Source organism: Trachypithecus francoisi, unplaced genomic scaffold (assembly GCF_009764315.1).
Source record: "Trachypithecus francoisi isolate TF-2019V2 unplaced genomic scaffold, Tfra_2.0 Lachesis_group7, whole genome shotgun sequence".
NCBI lineage: Eukaryota > Metazoa > Chordata > Mammalia > Primates > Cercopithecidae > Trachypithecus > Trachypithecus francoisi.
The window spans coordinates 55,462,616-55,480,556 of NW_022681472.1; the positions used below are offsets into that span (position 1 = coordinate 55,462,616).

The following is a 17,941-nucleotide window of genomic DNA, read 5'->3' on the forward strand; positions in this document are numbered from 1 at the left end:
TCTCTCACCACTCCTATTCAACATAGTGTTGGAAGTTCTGACTAGGGCAATCAGGCAAGAGAAAGAAATCAAGGGTACTCAGTTAGGAAAAGAAGAAGTCAAATTGTCCCTGTTTGCAGATGACATGATTGTATATTTAGAAAACCCCATCGTCTCAGCCCAAAACCTCCTTAAGCTGATAAGCAACTTCAGCAAAGTCTCAGGAAACAAAATCAATGTGCAAAAATCACAAACATTCTTATACACCAATAACAGACAAACAGAGAGCCACATCATGAGTAAACTCACATTCACAGTTGCTTTAAAGAGAATAAAATACCTAGGAATCCAACTTGTAAGGGATGTGAAGGACCTCTTCAAAGAGAAGTACAAACCACTGCTCAATGAAACAAAAGAGGACACAAACAAATGAAAGGACTTTCCATGCTCATGGATAGGAAGAATCAACATCATGAAAATGTCCATACTGCCCAAAGTAATTTATAGATTCAATGCCATCCCCATTAAGCTACCAATGACTTACTCCACAGAATTGGAAAAAAACTACTTTAAAGTTCATATGGAACCAGAAAAGAGCCCACATTGCCAAGGGAATTCTAAGAAAAAAGAACAAAGCTGGAGGCATCACACTACCTGATTTCAAACTGTACTACAAAGCTACAGTAACCAAAACAGCATGCTACTGGTACCAAAACAGAGAGACAGACCAATGGAACAGAACAGAGCCCTCAGAAATAACACCACACATCTACAACCATCTGATCTTTGACAAACCTGACAAAAACAAGAAATGGGGAAAGGATTCCCTATGTAATAAATGGTGCTGGGAAAACTGGCTAGCCACATGTAGAAAGCTGAAACTGGATCCCTTCCTTAATCCTTATGCAAAAATTAAATCAAGATGGATTAGAGACTTAAATGTTAGACCTAAAACCATAAAAACCCTGGAAGAAAACCTAGGCAATACCATTCAGGACATAGGCATGGGCAAGGACTTCATGTCTAAAACACCAAAAGCAATGGCAAAACAAGCCAACATTGACAAATGAGATCTAATTAAACTAAAGAGTTCCTGCACAGCAAAAGAAACTACCATCAGAGTGAACAGGCAACCTACAGAATGGGAGAAAATTTTTGCAATCTGCTCATCTGACAAAGGGCTAATATCCAGAACCTACAAAGAGCTCAAACAAATTTAGCTCTTTGTAGAAAGAAAGAACAAACAACCCCATCAAAAAGTCAGCGAAGTATATGAACAGACACTTCTCAAAAGAAGACATTTATGCAGCCAACAGACACATTTAAAAAAATGCTCATCATCACTGGTCATCAGAGAAATGCAAATCAAAACCACAGTGAGATACCATCTCACGCCAGTTAGAATGGCGATTATTAGAAAGTCAGGAAACAGGTGTTGGAGAGGATGTGGAGAAATAGGAACACTTTTACACTGTTGTTGGGACTGTAAACTAGTTCAACCATTGTGGAAGACAGTGTGGCGATTCCTCAAGGATCTAGGACTAGAAATACCATTTGACCCAGCGATCCCATTACTGGGTATACCCAAAGGATTATAAATCATGCTACTATAAAGACACATGCACACATATGTTTATTGCAGCACTGTTCACAATAGCAAAGACTTGGAACCAACCCAAATGTCCATCAATGACAGACTGGATTAAGAAAATGTGGCACATATACACCATGGAATACTATGCAGCCATAAAAAAGGATGAGTTCATATCCTTTGTAGGGACATGGAAGAAGCTGAAAATCATCATTCTCAGCAAACAATCGCAAGGACAGAAAACCAAACACTGCATGTTCTCACTCATAGGTGGGAATTAAACAATGAGAACACTTGGACACAGGAAGGGGAACATCACACACCGGGGTCTGTCGTGGGGTGGGGGGAGTAGGGAGGGATAGCATTAGGAGATATACCTAATGTAAATGACAAGTTAATGGGTGTAGCACACCAGCATGGCACATGTATACATATGTACCAAACCTGCATGTTGTGCACGTGGACCCTATAACTTATAGTATGATAAAAACAATTTGAAAAAAAAAATAATAATCTTACTCATTATAACTAAAGCAATTCTTCATAGAACTTTTTATGCTAAACACAATATAAACTTTTTGCTCATTGACAGACTTGTAAGTCAGTTATTATAAAATGTTTGGAAAATTTAGATATATACTAATTTTTTATATATCCACAAAAGGGGTATAAAGATTAAGTAAATCTACTAATATCTTTTTTTTTTTTTTCTTTTTTTATTTTTTATTATACTTTAAGTTCTAGGGTACATGTGCATAACGTTTTATCATGTATAACTCCCCAATGCAATCCCTCCCTCCTCCCCCCTCCCCATGATAGGCCCCAGTGTGTGATGTTCCCCTTCCCGAGTCCAAGTGATCTCATTGTTCAGTTCCCACCTATGAGTGAGAACATGCGGTGTTTGGTTTTCTCTTCTTGTGATAGTTTGCTAAGAATGATGGTTTCCAGCTGCATCCATGTCCCTACAAAGACGCAAACTCATCCTTTTTGATGGCTGCATAGTATTCCATGGTGTATATGTGCCACATTTTCTTAATCCAGTCTGTCACAGATGGACATTTGGGTTGATTCCAAGTCTTTGCTATTGTGAATAGTGCCGCAATAAACATACGTGTGCATGTGTCTTTGTAGTAGAGTAATTTATAATCCTTTGGGTATATACCCAGTAGTGGGATGGCTGGGTCATATGGTACATCTAGTTCTAGATCCTTGAGGAATCGCCATACTGTTTTCCATAATGGTTGAACTAGTTTACAATCCCACCAACAGTGTAAAAGTGTTCCTATTTCTCCACATCCTCTCCAACATCTATTGTTTCCTGACTTCTTAATGATTGCCATTCTAACTGGTGTGAGATGGTATCTCATTGTGGTTTTGATTTGCATTTCTCTGATGGCGAGTGATGACGAGCATTTTTTCATGTGTCTGTTGGCTGTATGGATGTCTTCTTTTGAGAAATGTCTGTTCATATCCTTCCCACTTTTTGATGGGGTTGTTTGTTTTTTTCTTGTATATTTGTTTGAGTTCTTTGTAGATTCTGGATATTAGCCCTTTGTCAGATGAGTAGGTTGCAAAAATTTTCTCCCATTCTGTAGGTTGCCTGTTCACTCTGATGGTAGTTTCTTTGGCTGTGCAAAAGCTCTTTAGTTTAATGAGATCCCATTTGTCAATTTTGGCTTTTGCTGCCGTTGCTTTTGGTGTTTTAGACATGAAGTCCTTGCCCATGCCTATGTCCTGAATGGTACTACCTAGATTTTCTTCTAGGGTTTTTATGGTATTAGGTCTAACATTTAAGTCTCTAATCCATCTTGATTAATTTTCGTATAAGGGGTAAGGAAAGGATCCAGTTTCAGCTTTCTACTTGTGGCTAGCCAATTTTCCCAGCACCATTTATTAAATAGGGAATCCTTTCCCCATTTCTTGTTTTTGTCAGGTTTGTCAAAGATCAGATGGCTGTAGATGTGTGGTATTATTTCTGAGGACTCTGTTCTGTTCCACTGGTCTATTTCTCTGTTGTGGTACCAGTACCATGCTGTTTTGGTTACTGTAGCCTTGTAGTATAGTTTGAAGTCAGGTAGCGTGACGCCTCCAGCTTTGTCCTTTTGACCTAGGATTGTCTTGGCAATGCGGGCTCTTTTTTGGTTCCATATGAACTTTAAAGCAGTTTTTTCCAATTCTGTGAAGAAACTCATTGGTAGCTTGATGGGGATGGCATTGAATCTATAAAGAACCTTGGGCAGTATGGCCATTTTCACGATATTGATTCTTCCTATCCATGAGCATGGTATGTTCTTCCATTTGTTTGTGTCCTCTTTTATTTCACTGAGCAGTGGTTTGTAGTTCTCCTTGAAGAGGTCCTTTACATCCCTTGTAAGCTGGATTCCTAGGTATTTTATTCTCTTTGAAGCAATTGTGAATGGAAGTTCATTCCTGACTTGGCTCTCTGCTTGTCTGTTACTGGTGTATAAGAATGCTTGTGATTTTTGCACATTAATTTTGTATCCTGAGACTTTGCTGAAGTTGCTTATCAGCTTAAGGAGATTTTGGGCTGAGACGATGGGTTTTTCTAAATATACAATCATGTCATCTGCAAACAGGGACAATTTGACTTCTTCTTTTCCTAAGTGGATACCCTTGATTTCTTTCTCTTGCCTGATTGCCCTAGCCAGAACTTCCAACACTATGTTGAATAGGAGTGGTGAGAGAGGGCATCCCTGTCTTGTGCCAGTTTTCAAAGGAATTTTTCCAGTTTTTGCCATTCAGTATGATATTAGCTGTGGGTTTGTCGTAAATAGCTTTTATTATTTTGAGGTACGTTCCATCAATACCGAATTTATTGAGCGTTTTTAGCATAAAGGGCTGTTGAATTTTGTCAAAAGCCTTTTCTGCATCTATTGAGATAATCATGTGGTTCTTGTCTTTGGTTCTGTTATATGCTGGATTACGTTTATTGATTTGCGAATGTTGAACCAGCCTTGCATCCCAGGGATGAAGCCCACTTGATCATGGTGGATAAGCTTTTTGATGTGCTGCTGAATCCGGTTTGCCAGTATTTTATTGAGAATTTTTGCATCGATGTTCATCAGGGATATTGGTCTAAAATTCTCTTTTTTTGTTGTGTCTCTGCCAGGCTTTGGTATCAGGATGATGTTGGCCTCATAAAATGAGTTAGGGAGGATTCCCTCTTTTTCTATTGATTGGAATAGTTTCAGAAGGAATGGTACCAGCTCCTCCTTGTACCTCTGGTAGAATTCAGCTGTGAATCCATCTGGTCCTGGACTTTTTTTCGTGGGTAGGCTATTAATTGTTGCCTCAATTTCAGAGCCTGTTATTGGTCTATTCAGGGATTCAACTTCTTCCTGGTTCAGTCTTGGGAGAGTGTAAGTGTCCAGGAAATTATCCATTTCTTCTAGATTTTCTAGTCGATTTGCGTAGAGGCATTTATAGTATTCTCTGATGGTTGTTTGTATTTCTGTGGGGTCGGTGGTGATATCCCCTTTATCATTTTTTATTGCGTCTATTTGATTCCTCTCTCTTTTCTTCTTTATTAGTCTTGCTAGCGGTCTGTCAATTTTGTTGATCTTTTCAAAAACCAACTCCTGGATTCATTGATTTTTTGGAGGGTTTTTTGTGACTCTATCTCCTTCAGTTCTGCTCTGATCTTAGTTATTTCTTGCCTTCTGCTAGCTTTTGAATGTGTTTGCTCTTGCCTCTCTAGTTTTTTTAATTGTGATGTTAAAGTGTCAATTTTAGATCTTTCCTGCTTTCTCTTGTGGGCATTTAGTGCTATAAATTTCCCTCTACACACTGCTTTAAATGTGTCCCAGAGATTCTGGTATGTTGTATCTTTGTTCTCATTGGTTTCAAACAACATCTTTATTTCTGCTTTCATTTCGTTATGTACCCAGTAGTCATTCAGGAGCAGGTTATCAGTTTCCATGTAGTTGAGCGGTTTTGATTGAGTTTCTTAGTCCTGAGTTCTAGTTTGATTGCACTGTGGTCTGAGAGACAGTTTGTTATAATTTCTGTTCTTGTACATTTGCTGAGGAGTGCTTTACTTCCAATTATGTGGTCAATTTTGGAATAAGTGTGATGTGGTGCTGAGAAGAATGTATATTCTGTTGATTTGGGGTGGAGAGTTGTACAGATGTCTATTAGGTCTGCTTGCTGCAGAGATGAGTTCAATTCCTGGATATCCTTGTTAACTTTCTGTCTCGTTGATCTGTCTAATGTTGACAGTGGAGTGTTGAAATCTCCCATTATTATTGTATGGGAGTCTAAGTCTCTTTGTAGGTCTCTAAGGACTTGCTTTATGAATCTGGGTGCTCCTGTATTGGGTGCATATATATTTAGGAGAGTTAGCTCTTCCTTTTGAATTGATCCCTTTACCATTATGTAATGGCCTTCTTTGTCTCTTTTGATCTTTGATGGTTTAAAGTCTGTTTTATCAGAGACTAGGATTGCAACCCCTGCTTTTTTTTTTGTTCTCCATTTGCTTGGTAGATCTTTCTCCATCCCTTTATTTTGAGCCTATGTATGTCTCTGCATGTGAGATGGGTCTCCTGAATACAGCAGACTGATGGGTCTTGACTCTTTATCCAGTTTGCCAGTCTGTGTCTTTTCATTGGAGCATTTAGTCCATTTACATTTAAGGTTAATATTGTTATGTGTGAACTTGATCCTGTCATTATGATATTAACTGGTTATTTTGCTCATTAGTTGATGCAGTTTCCTCCTAGCCTCGATGGTCTTTACATTTTGGCATGTTTTTGCAATGGCTGGTACCGGTTGTTCCTTTCCATGTTTAGGGCTTCCTCAGGGTCTCTTGTAAGGCAGGCCTGGTGGTGACAAAATCTCTAAGCATTTGCTTATCTGTAAAGGATTTTATTTCTCCTTCACTGATGAAACTTAGTTTGGCTGGATATGAAATTCTGGGTTGAAAATTCTTTTCTTTAAGAACGTTGAATATTGGCCCCCACTCTCTTCTGGCTTGTAGAGTTTCTGCCGAGAGATCTGCTGTTAGTCTGATGGGCTTCCCTTTGTGGGTAACCCGACCTTTCTCTCTGGCTGCCCTTAAGATTTTTTCCTTCATTTCAACTTTGGTGAATCTGGCAATTATGTGTCTTGGAGTTGCTCTTCTGGAGGAGTATCTTTGTGGCGTTCTCTGTATTTCCTGAATTTGAATGTTGCCTGCCTACTAGGTTGGGGAAGTTCTCCTGGATGATATCCTGAAGAGTGTTTTCCAAGTTGGTCCATTTTCCCCCTCACTTTCAGGCACCCCAATCAGACGTAGATTTGGTCTTTTTACATACCCATACTTCTTGCAGGCTTTGTTCATTTCTTTTTCTTCTTTTTTCTTTTGGTTTCTCTTCTCGCTTCATTTCATTCATTTGATCCTCAATCGCTGATACTCTTTCTTCCAGTTGATCGAGTCGGTTACTGAAGCTTGTGCATTTGTCACGTATTTCTCGTGTCATGGTTTTCATCTCTGTCATTTCGTTTATGATCTTCTCTGCATTAATTAGTCTAGCTGTCAATTCTTCCACTTTTTTTTCAAGATTTTTAGTTTCTTTGCGCTGGGTACGTAATTCCTCCTTTAGCTCTGAGAAGTTTGATGGACTGAAGCCTTCTTCTCTCATCTCGTCAAAGTCATTCTCTGACCAGCTTTGATCCGTTGCTGGCGATGGCTGCGCTCCTTTGCAGGGGGAGATGCGCTCTTATTTTTTGAATTTCCAGCTTTTCTGCCCTGCTTTTTCCCCATCTTTGTGGTTTTATCTGTCTCTGGTCTTTGATGATGGTGACGTACTGATGGGGTTTTGGTATAGGTGTCCTTCTGTTTGATAGTTTTCCGTCTGACAGTCAGAAGGACTGTCTGTTGGTCTGTTGGAGATTGCTTGAGGTCCACTCCAGACCCTGTTTGCCTGGGTATCAGCAGCAGAGGTTGCCAAAGATAGAATATTCTGAGCAGCGAGTGTACCTGTCTGATTCTTCCTTTGGAAGTTTCCTCTCAGGGATGACTCCACCCTGTGAGGTGTGGGGTGTCAGACTGCCCCTAGTGGGGGATGTCTCCCAGCTAGGCTACTCAGGGGTCAGGGACCCACTGAGCAGGCAGTCTGTCCGTTCTCGGATCTCAACCTCCGCGTGGGAGATCCACGGCTCTCCCCAAAGCTGTCAGACAGAGTCGTTGGCCTCTGCACCGCCCCCGCTGCTTTCCTATTGGACCTCAGCTGTGGGCTGTCCCCAGAGGTGGAGTCTACAGAGACAGGCAGGTTTCCTTGAGCTGCTGTGAGCTCCACCCAGTTCGAGCTTCCCAGCGGCTTTGTTTACCTACTTAAGCCTCAGCAATGGCGGGCGCCCCTCCCCCAGCCTCGCTGCTGCCTTGCGGATAGATCGCCGCAGACGGCTGTGTTAGCAGTGAGGGAGGCTCCGTGGGCGTGGGACCCTCCCGGCCAGGTGTGGGATATATTCTCCTGGTGTGCCTGTTTCCTTAAAGCGCAGTATTGGGGTGGGAGTTACGCGATTTTCCAGGTGTTATGTGTCTCAGTTCCCCTGGCTAGGAAAACGGATTTCCTTCCCCCTTGCGCTAACAGGTGAGGCGATGCCTCACCCTGCTTCAGCTCACGCTGGTCAGGCTGCAGCAGCTGACCAGCACCGATTGTCCGGCACTCCCTAGAGAGATGACCCCAGTACCTCAGTTGAAAATGCAGAAATCACCGGTCTTCTGTGTTACTCGCGCTGGGAGTTGGAGACTGGAGCTGTTCCTATTCGGCCATCTTGCTCCGCCCCCCACTAATATCTTATAGCTGCTTAGTAACACCGTTGGTTTAGAATACGTGAAACTCCTTATGACATGCCCTTTTTCATACCAATGCTGCTATGAAAATATGAATTAAGACTCACATATTGAAATCACATTTAAGAAATGCTTCTATTTCCTATGTGTATTTGACTCACAAAAATGGGATATCATAATCATTTTAAATTATTAAGATATTTTTCCTCCGAAAATATTCTTTACTTGGATTCCCAAATACTTGTCATTGAATTCAGAAACAAAGATAAGAATATATCCAAGTGTTGATGAAATATCATCCTATCTTAATTAAGTCATCTTCAAAGGCATTTAAAGGCATGATTTGAAGGCATTACTAGAAACTTCCTCATTCCCAGGTGAAAGAGGCAGGAAGGTAAAGGTCAGGAAACCTAGTTCTAGGCCAAACTTAGCTTTGTACTAAAGGTTATCCTCCTAAGTCATTCATTTAAATTATTTGTTCCATCAGTTTTCTTATGCATACCTTAGTTGCCTCATATATAGCAACTCTTGTTGCCCTCTAGATTGTTATAAGGTTCAAAGCAATCAATAGAAAAAATAATTATAAGAAGAATCTGAAAAGCTATAAGTTCTATAAAAATGAAAATTATCCTTGTTTTTATGTTATTAGCTGCTGATTCTACCAATTACATTGATACTATTTAACCTACTAGTGTAAGATCAATTTTTTGCAAGTTTTCACAGGATGTGTGCCACCAATAGAGCCAAGATATTTTTAGTACAAATTTTTATGCTCTTGGGTAATGTTATGGTGACTATTTTTTAAAAATCCTGAATTGGTATACTTTTTTCCCTTTTTGTCAATACTTGAGGAATAGAACAAGAATTCTAACTAGAGTGAATTAATACAGAGAACTTGTGGAGGAAAATGTTATTTGACAAAAAAAAAGAATAATTGTTTCAGACATGCTGTTCTTTATGGCTTTATTAAAAGCTGCTCTAAGCTGACGCATTTGCATTTGGACTAGTCATAGTCTCCCTATTAAGTGAAGCTACTGGATTGGTTTTTTGTTTTGTTCTGTTTTCCTTGTCTGAACAGTTTTCCAGTGATAAATGTTCAAGTGCCTCAGTTTTGCAGAACAGCACCAATTAAGTTATGGACATCTACCCAATGCTGCCAAGATTTTAGCAGTTTAAAGAAGTGAAATAAATTCGTCTAGCTATCTTCAACACTCTGTTTTCTTATAAATCATTTAGAGTATGTCCTTTGGAGAATATTCATACTGTGGCTCTTAGCAATTACAATTGCCTGCCTACAATTGTCTGTTTACATCTGTCTGCCCAACTAGATTATAACCTCCTCAAGAGCAGGTTGCCATTCAAGGCCAACATTATTCTTTGTGATATTCCTAGGAGTCTGCTGTGGTACCTAGTACTTAGGGGATTCTCAGTAAATATTTGTTGGCTTGAATTCATGAACAAGATTATGCTACACAATTACATTGTTGCTACATATTGAAAACAATAATAATAGTTCGAGGTATGGAAAAGTCAAATAGGTATGAAAAGGTGAAGACTTCTTATTGCAGTTGTGTATATCTAGCACAAGGCCCAACACACAGCAGGCCCTCATAAATATGAAATTTATCTATTAAGTTCTGTCCAAGTGACTGTGCTCACCATTTTTGCTCTTCACCTTAATGTATGAACTTGAGCCCTAGGAAACGTCACCAAAGTAGTGAAGGTCAAATAAGTAAGAATGATAAATTATCATCTGAAAGCTATCATGTTTCTTTATCTGTATTCTACCTTTTTTGCTTCAGGAGATTTTAGTGTGTGGCCATTCCTTAGAAGTGAATATAACCACAAACCTGGACTTCTTCCTAAGTGTGGCTCAAGTTCAACTCTTACATCAGTTAATAGTAGCAAATATGACTGGACTGAAACCATCAAACAAGGCTGCGGAGGTAACTGTTACCTGATTTTGATCAGGCTTACTGCACTTGTTCCAACTTTACATTCACTGCAGGAAAACTATAATTAAGCGGACTGCTTTCTGCTTAATTATTCTGTATTTAACTTTATTCAAAATATAGTCATAAATCATTTTGGATTGTTATTCTTTATTTTAGAAATTTGTTTGGTCTCTATTCCTCTTATTTATCATGTACCTTTGCAAAATTGCTATGGACTGACCTCAGAGGAACCTCTGATATATACATAATTTTATTGCCCTGCTGAAATTATAAAGTATGATGCGAGAATCCTGGTATAGCTTTCATTTACTTGGATACATTACAGTAATAAGGCCTCTTTTGGAAGTGAACTTTCTAAGAGTTCTATGGGAATATCTTCAATAAATAACTTGTAAAGCATTCGTTTCCCATGCTCAGTGGGAAATGAATGGACACAATCATAAAAGTTGAATGCCTGCCTAGAATTTTAATTTTGATCCGGTGTTCATTGGAAGCCTGTATTGTAACCACAAAGTATGTCAGCAAGAAACAAAGAAAGCTATTTGTTAGATTCTTCTCAAGATATATTTTCTTCGCATTTTGTTTCCACATTTCTCTAACATTCTGCACTTAGAATAAATATTTTATAAAATCTCAGGTGAACAAACTGTTTATATATGAAAAAGATGTTGCTTTTATTTTTGTCATGAGTTGTAAAGAAGGCTTTAAGTTCTGTTTAGTAAGAAGATAGGAATTTAGGTCTTTCAAGTCAATGCTGTTTCCGTTCTGCCACAGACTGGGTATTATAACTGCAACATGATTCTTTCAGTCTTCTTTATTTAAAAAAAATTATTTTAAAATGATAAATCTTTTATCTTTTGTAAATGGAGATTTTCTAATGTAATCATCCTTTACTAGTCATGATATCTATTTATTCAATACCTATTGTAAAAGGACTTTAGAACTACATATTTTCCACAATATTAACTTTTTAAATATACATTAGGGAATCCATAAAAATGTAATTATATGACATCAAAATAAGCAAATTAAAAAATACTTCCCCATACATTTTCGATGAGGCCTCTGAAGCACGTTGAGTTGGATAAAAGTAAATTACATTCCTGTATTATTTGTGCCAATTTTGTGAATGTCTCCTATCAAAGAAATCTAACTCTCAGATCATTGATTGTTTTAGAAATTCATATAACTTAGCAAATTGGTTATTAACTATTTACATACTTTTAATGCCTCTTAGGGGGATCAATTTCAGTAAATAAAGGGATACTGGGAGTTACTGACTATCCCTCCCTGAGTGTTGAATCATTACTGACAGTTCTATAAACTGGATAGGCATTGTTTTCCTCTACTTTAAAAAGGTATCTATGGCTATGTGTTTCTCCTTAGATATCATGCTGCAAGTACAGATGACATGAATGTTTTTAAATGGTTAAAATGGTAAATTTTATGTTATGTATACATATCACAATTAAAAATACAGGCTATATAATAAGAAAGGACTGTTTGGACCTTTTCCCAACCCTGGTGGGACATATCTGTAAAAACTTCAGTATTTTAGAAAAGACCTACAGTGCACTGGAAGAATATGATTCAATTTTTAAATTATTAGCAGAACTCATATTTGATAGTTTATGAATATAAAGATATTTTAGTTACATAGAATACTCTGTAATAAGTCAAGGGTTTATTTTGAAAGGGCTGGTTGACTGCCTTTAGTGTGGTTTCACAACCACACTACCACAATTTTTTTTTTTTTTTTGAGACAGAGTCCTGCATTGTTGCCTGGGCTGGAGTGCAGTGGTACAATCTCAGCTCACTGTAACCTCCACCTCCCAGGTTCAAACGATTCTCCTGCCTCAGCCTCCCAAGTAGCTGAGATTATAGGTGCCTGCTACCACGCCCAGCTAATTTTTAGTAGAGACAGGGTTTTACCAGCCTGGTCTCCAACTTGTGACCTCGTGATCCACCCTCCTCGGCCTCCCGAAGTGCTGGGATTACAGGCATAAGCCACCGTGCCTGGCCTTTCTTTTTTTTTTTTTTTTTTTGATATGGAGTCTCACTCCCAGCCCAGGCTGGAGTGCCATCTTGGCTCACTGCAACCTCCACCTCCTGGGTTCAAGCGATTCTCCTGCCTCAGAGTCCCAAGTAGCTGGGATTACAGGCACGTGTCACCATACCCAACTAATTTTTGTATTTTTAGTAGAGACGTGATTTCACAATGTTGGCCAGGTTTGTCTTGAACTCCCGACCTCAGGTAATCTGGCCCCCTCGGCCTCCCAAAGTGCTGAGATTACAGGCGTGAGCTACTGTGCACAGCCAAGAATTTTTTTTAAAATTCTTTTTGAGAACAAAAGAAAAATAGGAAAATTAAACCTGGCTAACTTATTGGGAAAATGGAGGAAGATACATATGTTAGTATGTATAATATAATCCTGACATTATAAACAAATACTATTTCATAGGAATTATGGATTAATAATGAGAATCCCATTTATCAGGTTTTCTAGAAGGCACCCTGTGAATTGTAGACCAGTAAATATCAAATCTGTTCTAAATCCACCATCTGATACTATATTGATACAACATACTTCTATAAGAAGAAATTATGTATATTTGATGTGATACATATTTTTTTTCCTTTTCTTTGTTTTTTTTTGTTTGTTTGTTTAGTAAAGATGGGGTTTCACCATATTGCCCAGGCTGGTCTTGAACTCCTGGCCTCAATGGATCCATCTGCCTTGGCTTCCCAAACTGCTGGGATTACAGGCGTGAGCCACCACACCTGGCCTAATATAGTATGTTTTTTAAAGGTGTTAACGTTTTCAGACAACCTTTTGCAATATTTATTTGAAAGATTAATTTTGGCTGGGAGCATAGTGTCTCACACCTGTAAACCCAACACTGAGAGGCTGAGGTGGGTGGATTGCTTGAGCCCAGGAGTTCACGATCAGCCTGGGCAGCATGGTGAGACCCCATCTCTACAAAAAAAAAAATTAAAAATTAGTTGCTTGTGGTGGTGTGTGCCTGTAGTCCCAGCTACTCGGGAGGCTGAGGTGGGAGGATCACTTGAGCCCCAGAGGTGAAGTGAGCTGTGGTGGTGCCACTCCACTCCAGCATGGGTGACAGAGCAAGAGACCCTGTCTCAAAAAAAATAAAAGGAAGATTAAACATTATTCAAGAATAATCAAGAATAATATCACTTGGGAGGCCAAGGTGCAGGCAGATTGCTTGAGCATAGGAGTTCAAGACCAGCCTGGACAACATGGCAAAACTGCATCTCTACAACAGCAGCAAATCCCCCCCCCCCGCCCCCGCCACACACACACACAAATTAGGCAGACATGGTGGCACGTGCCTTTAGTCTCTGCTACTTGGGGGCTGAGGCAGGAGGACCACTTGAACCTGGGAGGTAGAGGCTGCAGTGAGCCGAGATAACACCATTGCACTCCAACCAGGTAACAAAGTGAGACCCTGTCTCAAAAAAAAAAAGTGTAATAGGATAGTGGGATTATGTATTAGTGGAGGAAACATGTATTCAATAAACAAAGGGGAAAAAATGAACATATCTTTGGAACTAGAAGTGAAAACCATAGGGTAATCTGAGGATTCTTGCCAGAACCAATATTTAATATTAAGTTTAATTAAAATGACAGCTAACACATAATGAAATTTACTAGTTCACAGCCAAAATGACTGGATGATGGATTAGGAAAATTCTGTCCCACATTAAACAAAAATTTTCCAATATTGTTGCTCTGAAAAATGTGTTTTAGATGAGATGAGGCCACTAGACCAATGGACCTATATTTGTACTGTTAGATTTTCACTGTCCCCTTCAAGTACTATAATTTCCATGATTTCTAGCTCCCAGAATATTTAGTTTCTGCCTTTAAATGAACCTTGTTTCTCTGTACATACAGGTTGAGTCCCTTATCTGAAAACACAAAATTCGAAATGCTTCACTGAGCATTTTCTTTGAGGGTTATGTCATGTTAATACTCAAAAAATTTCATATTTTGGAGCATTTTGGATTTTGAATTTTCAGATTAAGGATACTCAACCTGTGTTATGACAGGCTGAGAAATTACATAAAAGAAACAGGAATTTAATATTCAAAACCAAAATGCATTCCATATTACAAAGTACATGTCCTTCCTTATCTAGCTCGCTGCAATAGTTCACCATCCCATTCTATATTTCATGTCTCCATGACATCTGTATCTAGAGAACTAGTACAACAGGCACGTTATTTGGGATTCTTACATGTTAGTTCCCTGCCTTTTACGTGAGGTGAGAGTCCACCTTTTGGATACCTTAACAGCCAAAGCCAAATTTACAATTGTAAGTTCACTCCCAAAACAAAGCTCCACTACTCAGCCTTGATTTCTTAACCAGTGTTTAACAGGACTGTGGTTGACACAATTGGTTTACACTTCAGAAGGTTCTTCACCTTCTTACAAGATAGTCTTAGTCTCAAAAAGTCCATTAGTTTATTTATTATAATATGGCTTTATTTTTATCAAATTAGTAAATGAATTTTAACAACCAAAATTTGCTAATGAAATACATCAAAGTAGCACCAATCCCTGATACCCCACCTCATCCTGCCTGATAGTCAGCCACTCTTTATAAGCTGTTTATTCAAGTATTTATCTCCATGTTTCTAAATAGCCTGAATGGACTATCATTTCTTGATTCACTGTTACCATATTCACTTGCTATTTGTTGTAAATAAGGATTCTATCTCTTTTGCACTTCCTTTCTACACTTCCATCTTCCCAGTATTCTTATATCATATTCTTTTTTGTCAATCTTAATTGTTTTCATTTTAAAGATGATATAAATATTGTTCATTGCTTAGTGAATTAATGTAGTGTGATAATATTTCCTGTCATTATACTTTTTTGTTTTTATTGAAGTTACTCATTGCCACAATTTCTATTTACTCGTTTTTTTAAAAATCTCTGTATCTTCCCTGTCGCTAACCCACACCCCATTCCTATCAGTGGCTGTACCATAATTCCTCGCAATTTAATTTTTCACACTGTAAAACTTATCAGATAGCATCACCTCTGCTTTCCCCCCGAGAGCCATTTTTCCTGAAGTTCTTTTTCTGCCTTGTCGGTTCTGGGTCTGTTAGTTCTCTAGACCTGCTGCACACTTGGCATAAAAGAGCCAGATGAGAGAAGATTGTGATTTGAGGTTGGTGTAAACAATGTTAGAGAAAATCTAGGTATCAATAAAATAATGTGTTCTTCTATTAATATAAGTTAGTAAATTGACCAGTATCTTTATTCTATCATTCTAAAATATTAAGTATTATTATTTACTACATTAAAAAGTATAATGGTATAGAAAAATGTTGTCTGGCTAATATAATCTACTTGGATATTAAAAAATTTTTTTCTAAAACAAAATAATGCATTGGGCTTTTTTGCTATGAACTGTCCTTGAGCTTATGCCATATGAAGTGATGGTAGAGGTTGTTTGGGGTGGTATTATTACTGTTTTAACTTAGAAATAATCTGTTTTGTAGTTGTGCTTCATTTTAGGAATAGAAATTCTTGTCTTTTAGTAGAAAGTGAAAAATTCAAGACATTCTTGACCAAACTAAGGATTGTCAGAAATAATTAGAAATAGGAACTTGAAGGTAAAGAAGAAGGAAAGGGACTTTAAGTTTCTGGTAGCATAATAACAGATGTCTTCTGGAATAGAATTTCAGGTAAGATGAGGGATATAGAGGAAATGAATACCCAAAATGTGTGTGGGTAAAGGGGGTTTTGGAGAGGAAACTGAGACTAGCGTGAGGGAGTATGTTGATTTTCTGGTGTGTCTTGCTGCTTTCTTTCTTGAGGTAGTCATGAATGGAAAAGGCCAGATCAGAGGCTACATATTTCTATATTTAGGAAACATGGGAATTTTGGACAATGTGCATAGGGTGACCTCCCATTGGTGTTGCTATGCTGAGTATTTTGTTTCCTATCAGAGGCACCTGGATATACTACTTGTAACCAGGCAATAAACACAGGTTCCAATAAAATATGGATTCAAGCAGAGCCTTAAATGGACAAGAGGGGCTGTGACGGAATACCTCAAATTTCTTAAAATCTAGGCCTGGAAAAGATATTAAGTATTTTACTGCCTATCTTCTCCAAGGGAAGGATTTCTTAGGTACAGTGAACTCTCACATCTATCACAATTTTAGTTAGGCCTTGTCAATGTTAAAATTAGTGTCATTTTCTCCTGATAAACAAGCTTGTGCTGAGACAGGAAAACATCACAGTTGCCTCAAAGTAGATGTAAGACATCAAGAAGACAATAACATTTTAAAATTTTCAGCCATGATGATGTTTATCCCTATAGATTTCTTTACTAGAAATCCAGTAAATGCATTAAGTTTTCCTCAGGCTCTAGTAAACTGTCTATGCTAGTCTTATTAGGCATTGTTCATTGAGAGCTTACTATATGCCAGATACACTGTCTATAGTGTGACAGAGGTTTGCAAAAGAAATACACTATGGTCTCTGCCCTTTAGGTTTTTATAATCTGGTTGGGAAGTAAAGCATAGACAAATGGAGTGATAACTAAGAACACAGAGTAGTATATGAAGTGTTAAATATACTCTATGGAAAATTAGACTTATGAGTCCAGGGAAGAAAGAGAACGCTTTAGGCCAGGTGATCAATGATCTAGCTTCATGGAGAAGTGGAATACATAGAAAAGAATAGCCTATTTATTTATTCAATAAATATTGAATGCCTCCTATGTGTCAAATACTATTATGGATACTAAGGTGACAGCATTAAACAAAAGAGGTAACATTTCTGCTTTCAGGTCTAACGCGCATATATTTAGTAGGGAAGGCAGACAATAATAAATATTTGGAACTACCTTAAAATATAAATACATCTACTCATGTGCAGAGATTATATAGCTTTACATTTTCTGTAACTGATTTAATCTTTCTTGCAAGCCTAAACTTCATTTAGATTAAGGATGTTGGTTGTTAGAGAAGAGAAGCAGTAGGGGGGTATACATTAAATTTGCCATCAATAAAAAATAGTTTCAACGTGGAGAAATAGCATGAATAAAGACATGGAGTTTTCTAAGCATTAGGATTTTTTGGTAGGACAGTGAAAAAAAATTAATCTTTCTAGAGTGAAGGAACTGTGCAGAGAAATAATGGAAGATACACTAAGAAGTGTGTATTTAATCATGGTCAGTCGAGAACCAAAGTTTATAGACGTGAATGAATGGGATGACATAGAAGAAATGGTTTTTAATGAAATTTGTTATGCTTAGTCTTTTTTGGCAAAGGATTTGAAGTGGCATTCAATAAAACATAAGAAATGAAAACTGGCCGGGCGCGGTGGCTCAAGCCTGTAATCCCAGCACTTTGGGAGGCCGAGACGGGCGGATCACGAGGTCAGGAGATCGAGACCATCCTGGCGAACACGGTGAAACCCCGTCTCTACTAAAAAATACAAAAAACTAGCTGGGCGAGGTGGCGGGCGCCTGTAGTCCCAATACTCTGGAGGCTGAGGCAGGAGAATGGCCTAAACCCAGGAGGCGGAGCTTCCAGTGAGCTGAGATCCGGCCACTGCACTCCAGCCTGGGCGACAG

The 17,941-nt window shown here is 38.4% G+C and overlaps 1 protein-coding gene across 6 annotated transcripts in view; it reads left to right on the top strand.

Moving 5' to 3' along the window:
* VPS13B (vacuolar protein sorting 13 homolog B) overlaps positions 1 to 17,941 on the top strand; it is an 869,883-nt gene that overhangs the window by 561,487 nt on the left and 290,455 nt on the right. For all 6 annotated transcript variants that reach the window (XM_033202375.1, XM_033202376.1, XM_033202379.1 and 3 more), the window contains exon 33: positions 10,166 to 10,309. In XM_033202375.1, coding sequence (XP_033058266.1) covers positions 10,166 to 10,309 — 144 coding nt within the window. The remainder of the gene's footprint in view (positions 1 to 10,165; positions 10,310 to 17,941) is intronic.